A 7164-nucleotide genomic window follows, 5' to 3' on the forward strand; every position below is an offset into this window, starting at 1 on the left:
TAGAGTTACCACCAAATGGAATTGCGTTTGGAACAAAAGTCTCTACTGTAGATAGAGCAGTAAGAATCTGGTTTATGACTTCTACAACTCTACAGCTTTTAAGACCATCCTGACTTGTCATGTCTGTTGGGACCAATTTCCCTGTCTTATTTGGTCAAACTTTGATCCTAGAATGAGGAAAGAGAAATATTAGGAGTAACAAATCTTTCCTGAGCAGTGATTATACGTGGGAAGTGTGTGTTTCTTACATCATCTCATCTACCCATACGACCACTCTATGGAGAGGTGCTCTGTTTTGCTGATGGGGAAACCGATACATGGAGAGGTTAATTAACTTGCTGATGGTCACACAGCTTCAAATGACTGAGGTAGAATTCAAACTCACATATGCTTGACTCCAGAGCCTGCGCTCTGAACTAGACATACCCAAAGAGGTCAAGTTTACTATTTATACTCCCAGCTTTTGCTTTCTTTATCCTTCCTTTACTCGATTCCATAATACAATGAGAAAAGGGCTGTGTTCAATGCCAGTGTCTTCTACCAATCCTTAACACTGAGAAAGAATAAGTTGCCTGTTTCGATTCAATGTGACTCCATGCTCATGGGTTTCTGCCTCTAGGCAAGGGTAATTATTTTCTAAGTCTTAAGTCTAAGTCTTATTTTTAAGTTTTAGCTTTTCACTATGTCAAAGGCAGTATAATGTAGTAAATAAACACTCATGTTTTTGAAAACAGACTCGCTCAGGTTCAAGACCTAGCTCCACTATTCAACAGCTCTGTGACGTAAGTTATAGAAGCTTCATGAACTGCAAAATGGGTATAATAATACCGAACTCCAGTATTATTCATTCAATATGCAGACATTTACTGAGCACTGTGCCAGGTCCTGGAGGTACAGAGTTGTGAGATTTAAACGAAACAGTATACATGCAGTGCTTGGCACAGGACCAATAGACAAAAAAGGCTCAATAACAACGAGTGGTAACAAATAGTAGAATAAAAGGCAATTTCTCTAACAGCCATCGCTGGGCAGGAGACCAGGTAGGAGGTGTTTTCTGAATAGGGGAATTCTTGAAATGATCTTGTATGATTGAGCACCTCCTTCCCCTGGCTAAGGTCAGCCTAAATTTTAAGTAATAGCCATAGCCAACATTTCTTGAACACTTAACACACACTTTACATGGGTTAACTCATGTATTTCTTGCAACGCCCCCTGAAGTGGGTTTTGTTGCATCCTCATTTTATAGAGGAGGGAATGGAGGCTCAGTGAGGTTAAGTAACTTGCCCGAGACTCCCACAGCTAATAAATCTGGGCTGGGATTTGAACCAGCTATTCTGACTCCAAAGCCCACGATCTCGCCACCTCTCTAAACTCACCGCACTGGATGTGCCTCTGATTTCTGCATCTCGTGTCTACACAGCCTGCCCCAAGCAGCTCCAGAAAGAGATTCCTTCAGGCAGGGGATGGTTAGAAAGGCTGTGGTGTTCTGGGGAGCTGGATTTGGAGACCCTGTGTTCTTGGTTCTGCTCAGGGATGTTTCACTGATCCCCACCCACTTTAGGCTTCTTCCTGCTGTGTCTCTCTCTGATATCACCTAAGAACAAACCAGCTCATCCTGAAAAGCAGCGCTTGCCTGAGAAGCCCAGGAGGGGAGGCACTGGCTGGGGTGGCCGGTGTAGGATGTGGGGCTACCGCTCTTGCTGCAAAGGCTAAGGCGGCTCTTTCAGCAATGCCTCTGCTCCTTTGCAAAGTCTTGCCTCTGGGTTTGGCTGCCTGAGGCCTGAGTGATGCCTGGCTCACCTGCCTTGCCCCGTCCACTCACATCTTGAGGTTTGTTATAGCGCCCCCTGCAGGAACCATCCTCAAAGTCAAAGCACTACAACCTGTGCAGTTGGGACCGCCTTATGCTCAGAAGGGCCTTGTGCTTGGTTTAATATCCTGCTGTCCCCCTAGGTAGTCTGATTCATGGCTTCAACTACTAACTTTACAGGGCTGAGGAACATGAGCCATTCTTCCAAACGGCAATGAGTGTTCAATGACCTGCATCTATGACTTGCTCAGGTCCTTTCACACTGTGTGGCATACATCTGAGAGCCAGCTAGGCCACGTGGCAACTCCACCTTCTAGAAATGGGATACGGATGTCAGAGCCTGCAGGTACCAAAGGAATGATTAAGTCCAACTTCACTACTTTACTGATAAGGAAACTGAGACTCAGAGGTTAATAAATATAATCATAGCCATAGAACCTGTGAGCAGGGATTTGAAACTTCATGCCTTGACTCTATAAATTTCATGCTCTTTCCTCAGTAGCATGCTTTCTGAATTTGTTAAAGAGGAACTTTAGAGTATACTGCTGTAGCATTAGACTGTGCATTTATATTACTGTTATATTTATTTTTTAATTTTTTAAATTATTTTATTTATTTATTTATTTATTTAGGTGAAGCAATCTTTGGTTGATCTCACAGATTGCAAGGACCTTGTCAGCTTACAATCCTTTGTTTTTTTATTTTAAATTTTATGCCTACAGCACCTGGTCTTCCTAGGTGATCTCCCATCCAAGTACTAACCACGCCTGACCCTGCTTAGCTTCCCAGATCAGACGGGATCGGGTTTGTTCAGGGTGGCATGGCCATAGACTTACTGAGTTATATTTATAATTATTTTGTGGCCCATTTTATCTTAATGTTATTTAATGGAGAAAATAAAGAAACATTTCTCAACACATTTTTTAGTTAAGTGCATACTTTGAAATTATCTGGACTATTACAAGACAAGTGGTTAAGTGATTCATTTTTTATCCAATGGTAACTTCACCCATTCTGTTATGTTCCCTTTGTCTCTGTGGTCTGTTGATTCACCTATGACAAAGGTTTTTGAAAATCAAATCTATCGATCTTACCTGTTCAGAGACAAGGAGCAGATCAATCTTTGTCCCAAAATAACTAGGCCAACACTGGTACTAGCAACCTGCAGACAACAAAAGCATTTGTTACTAAGAGGAGTAAAATCTCTTTGGTCATGAACTGGCCACAGATATTATTCCTTATAGTAGAAGCATCATAAGCTCCACTTTCCCTCTCATTCCAAGAGATATTGAAAAGAAATAAGTCTAAAAACAGTGTCTTTCAGGTAAGAAAACTAACTATAAAGACTTTTTGTTTGAGGACCTCCTTTAAATTATTTTTCTATTTTCTCTAATCTCTCTTCTCCACATACTCTGTGTGTGTGTGTGTGCGCGCGTGTGTGCGTGTGTGCGTGTGTGATGTTTCACTTAGGTTCATTGTATTAGTCCCTTTCTATTGGATTGCATTTGGCCTTCATCTGGTCAAATAAACTTGAATTCCATCTTGATTGACTTATTTCAAAGAAAAAAGAGATTCGGCTATCAATGCAAACTGAAGCAGAGGGAAGGGCGCACAGGAAGTGGAAAAGGGTGAAAAGCTGTTTTACGATGTATGGGGGTACGAGCACTGGCTTCCCATATCTCCCCCCACTACAGTCCCAACCCTGTGCTCACCCCTAACTGATGTATTACTTCCCAGCCCTCGAAACACTTGGTAGACCACTGCGGGCCAGTGGTCTCCTGTAGGAAGAGGATTGGTACCCACAGGCTGCCCTTCTGTCCCTGTGACTTACAAAGTCCATGGAAACGATAGGTTCGATCGTGGAGTTCTCAGGCTGGGTGAGGATCATGATGGAGGCAGGGATGTCCAGGGTGAAGTTACCCGGTAGCAAATTGATCACAGGAGGCTCAGTGGCCATGATGCGGATCATGAAGGGCTGGGACAGGATGTAGATCTCTGCAATCTGCCCATGTTCCGGGGAAGAAACGGAGATTGGGAGACGTCAGTCACTGAGGGGACGTCACAAATTTGGGTTGGCCTGTGGTGATTAAATCTTACATCATGCAGTTAGAATAGAAAAAAAAACCTCTTTGATAATAGCAACAATAACATGCAAAAAAACAAAGAATAACGATTGATGTTTACCAAACACATACTGTGCGCCAGGCACCACGTCAGGCCATCCGATTTAATCTTCACAAAATCCCTGTGAGGCAGGTTCTCCCCATTTTACAACCGAAGAAAGTGAGTCTTAGAGAAGTTAAGTAATTTTCTCAAGGTCCCAGGTAAGTAAGTTGTAGAACTAGGATTCAGATCTAGGTCTGTTTGACTCAAGATCTTTGTTCTAAAACAAGGATGCTACATGAGCATCTATCTCTTTGTCCTCAAGGGCAGACCTGAGCCTTTCAGTACACTACATTCAAACTCAGGTGCTGTCAAGGCATAAACTTAATAGTCGCTTTACTAAAGTCATGAGTGTGGGCACTATTCCTTTATTTCCCATTTAAGCTAATTATTTTAAGTGTGGTCGAACATTGTGGAAGGGACAGATGACTTATTTCGTGAACTTAAAATGCCTTTAATAGTACCTTGTTCAGTAAATATTTGTGGATATTTGATTAAAAGAAAAAAAAAACTTCCTAAGAATAGAAAGGTTGACTCAGGCTCTCACCAAAAAGGAATAGAAAATGGAACCCACAAGTCTCCCAGAAGTAATTCCAACAAAACCGAATACACTATCCAGGAGTCAAATCCTGAGGTCTTACCCGGGAGAGCACGTTGCCAATGCCTTGAGAGTTTTGAACCAAGTGGCTGGAAATCTGGAAAATCAAGACCATCATGTCACTGTAAGGTTTTTAAACTGGGTTGTCTTTTCAGGAAAAATGTAGCATTCCCTACAATTTTTATGAATCATGAAGCTATTTGTACCAAAACACTTTTAGTGTTTGCAGTTGACCTGTCATTTTATAGCCCAACCATAGGAAATCTGAGATCAAGAGAAGTAAAGCGACTTGCCCAAGGTCACACAGGAAGTTACGTTCCTTTGAGGTAAGAGCCTTTTATCCTCGGGAACACTGTGTATATCACATATGTATGATCTATGTGTAAACATTCTATGGTGGTTAACCACAAGCCTTGTGTTCTTGTCCTTATTTTCTGAGATTACTGAGACATAGAATGCTTAAGTAATTTATCTGCACATATGGATGGTTTTCAAGTCTCGAAGTGTCGAATTCTTAGCACTGCATGGAAGCTGGTGCTGTCACACTTAGCATTTTGAACATAAGGTTTATAACTACACATATAATTAAGACCGACAGTATGAAAGGATTCAAAAAAGATGCTCAATACAAGTTGTTGGTTGACTGGCTGGAAAGAGTGTTCTGATTATAAAAGGGAGGGGCATGGCAAAGAGAATCAACGAATATCTGTACTATTACTGGTAATTGCGGATAAGTCAGTTGCAATTACTAACAGAGGAGATCTTTACATTGGCATAACGCAAGGAAAAATAACGATAATCAGCAACACTTACAGAGCACTTACTCTGTGCCTGGCATTGGTCTGAAAACTTTACATTATTTAAACCTTTTTAATGGCCGTATCAACCCTATACATAAAGAATTATTATAATTCTCATTTTTCAAATACGCAAAGTCTGGCACAGAGAATAAATTGAAATTGCCCAAGGTCACATGTAATAAGTGATGGCACTATTTAAGAGCAATCTAGAATAGTAACCCAGTATCACGAAAGACTGAAATTAGAAGAACTGGAAACTCCCCAACTAATAACACTCATTTAACAACTCCGTTCGCCGTCCTCCTCGGAGTGATAGTCTACGGAGGCCCAGGAATAGAAACTAAGACATAAAAAAACCCCATAATGGGATACTTATATAAGATTAAATATTGGTGCCAATTGTTATCATCCATTAAATCTCCTCACCTCTTTTGTGGAGAGAGTGACATTGAAAGCCCCAGCTGTAAAATAAGCAAAGGATGCAGATTTAAAGAAATACTCGGAGATTCCAACGTAGAGCATAGAGTCACTGCGTTCTGGGAGCATGAAGGGCACTGGGGGGAAGGGGGGGTCGGTGAGGTTTTCCAGTGGGTAGAATACGCCCTGTGGGAAGACAGAGAAACCAGTGAATCAGGTAAAAACTCAAATGTGCAGGACCGAAGAAGGTGGACCCTCTCAAGTCAGAATAGGGAAAACTCCAGAAACTCAGTAGGGAAGAAAAAATGGGAAGTCCTTCTGACTCCTTGACTAGTGGCTATGTTTCAAAGCTCTGATGGCTTCTCGAGTATATATCTGGGCATGGCTGTCCACCCTAGGCTTTAACCCAGTGACAAGTTCCTTAACAGCCCTTTTCTCTGAGAAAGGAAGGCAGGTTTATTTAGCTGGAGGTGACAGCTCTGAATAGTGCCTGAGGTGCCAGGTAGAGATGTCAAACCCTTGCCCTTCAAAATCTGTGAGAGCTGAGCATTTGGGGTGTCAGAGAAAAATTAAGAAGGACCCAGGACTTGGAATAGTTGAAAGCGTTTTTGTGACATTTCCAATGCTGCTCCCATTAGCCATAGGTCGTTATTCCGAACCGGTGTCTTGTGTTAATATGTAACTAATTTGAATGATCGAGTAATCGAAATACGTTAATATGTGTTTTTAAAAACAATGACATTAACTTTGGGATAAAACTAAAGGTAAGGGCAGTTAATCACTTTTCCAGAACCAGCATTTTCACATACTGACAGCTCCAACCAAGGTCAGTAGCCCTGAGTTAAATTGACTAACCTGAGAGTTAGAGATATGAGTATCAATATGTACAATCACCATGTGAAGTTCTATTAAGTGCAGACATACATTGTGCAACTCAAACAATCTTTTACGAATTACAAAAACGTTCAAGAGTCTTTTTGAAAGAGCATAAACACGAGGGAGTTGCTCGGAAGGAAATTAAATTATTTGAAGAGCATGTAGGTATATTTTCTCTGCATGTAATATTTGTTCTCCAAACACAGTCGGTCCTCTTAATTTACAGGTTTCGCGTCTGAGGATTTAACCAATTGTGGGTCGAAAATATTCGAAAAAAATTTCTGCTTTTGCTGATATGCACTATTACTTAGATCTATGATAGTTTTGTCTGTACTGAGCATGTACAGACTTTTTTCTTGTCATTATTCCCTAAACAGTACAGTATAACAACTATGTATATAACATTTATATCGTATGAGGTATTATAAGCAATCTAGAGATGATTTAAAGTAGACAAGAGGGTGTGCATAGGTTATATGCAAATACTAGGCCATTTTATA

The 7164-nt window shown here is 41.1% G+C and overlaps 1 protein-coding gene and 1 pseudogene across 1 annotated transcript in view; both read right to left on the minus strand.

Annotated features, from left to right (window-relative positions):
- Positions 1–7164, minus strand: part of BPIFC (BPI fold containing family C) — a 36022-nt gene that overhangs the window by 8040 nt on the left and 20818 nt on the right. Inside the window, exons 9-12 of the mRNA XM_011354430.2 lie at positions 5798–5974; positions 4615–4668; positions 3642–3812; positions 2905–2972 (exon numbers count right to left, since the gene is read on the minus strand). Of these exons, the coding sequence (XP_011352732.1) occupies positions 2905–2972; positions 3642–3812; positions 4615–4668; positions 5798–5974 (470 nt within the window). The remainder of the gene's footprint in view (positions 1–2904; positions 2973–3641; positions 3813–4614; positions 4669–5797; positions 5975–7164) is intronic.
- Positions 2524–2642, minus strand: LOC111736030 (annotated as a pseudogene).

Source organism: Pteropus vampyrus, unplaced genomic scaffold (genome assembly GCF_000151845.1).
Source record: "Pteropus vampyrus isolate Shadow unplaced genomic scaffold, Pvam_2.0 Scaffold16, whole genome shotgun sequence".
In the NCBI taxonomy this organism is placed as follows: Eukaryota; Metazoa; Chordata; class Mammalia; order Chiroptera; family Pteropodidae; genus Pteropus; species Pteropus vampyrus.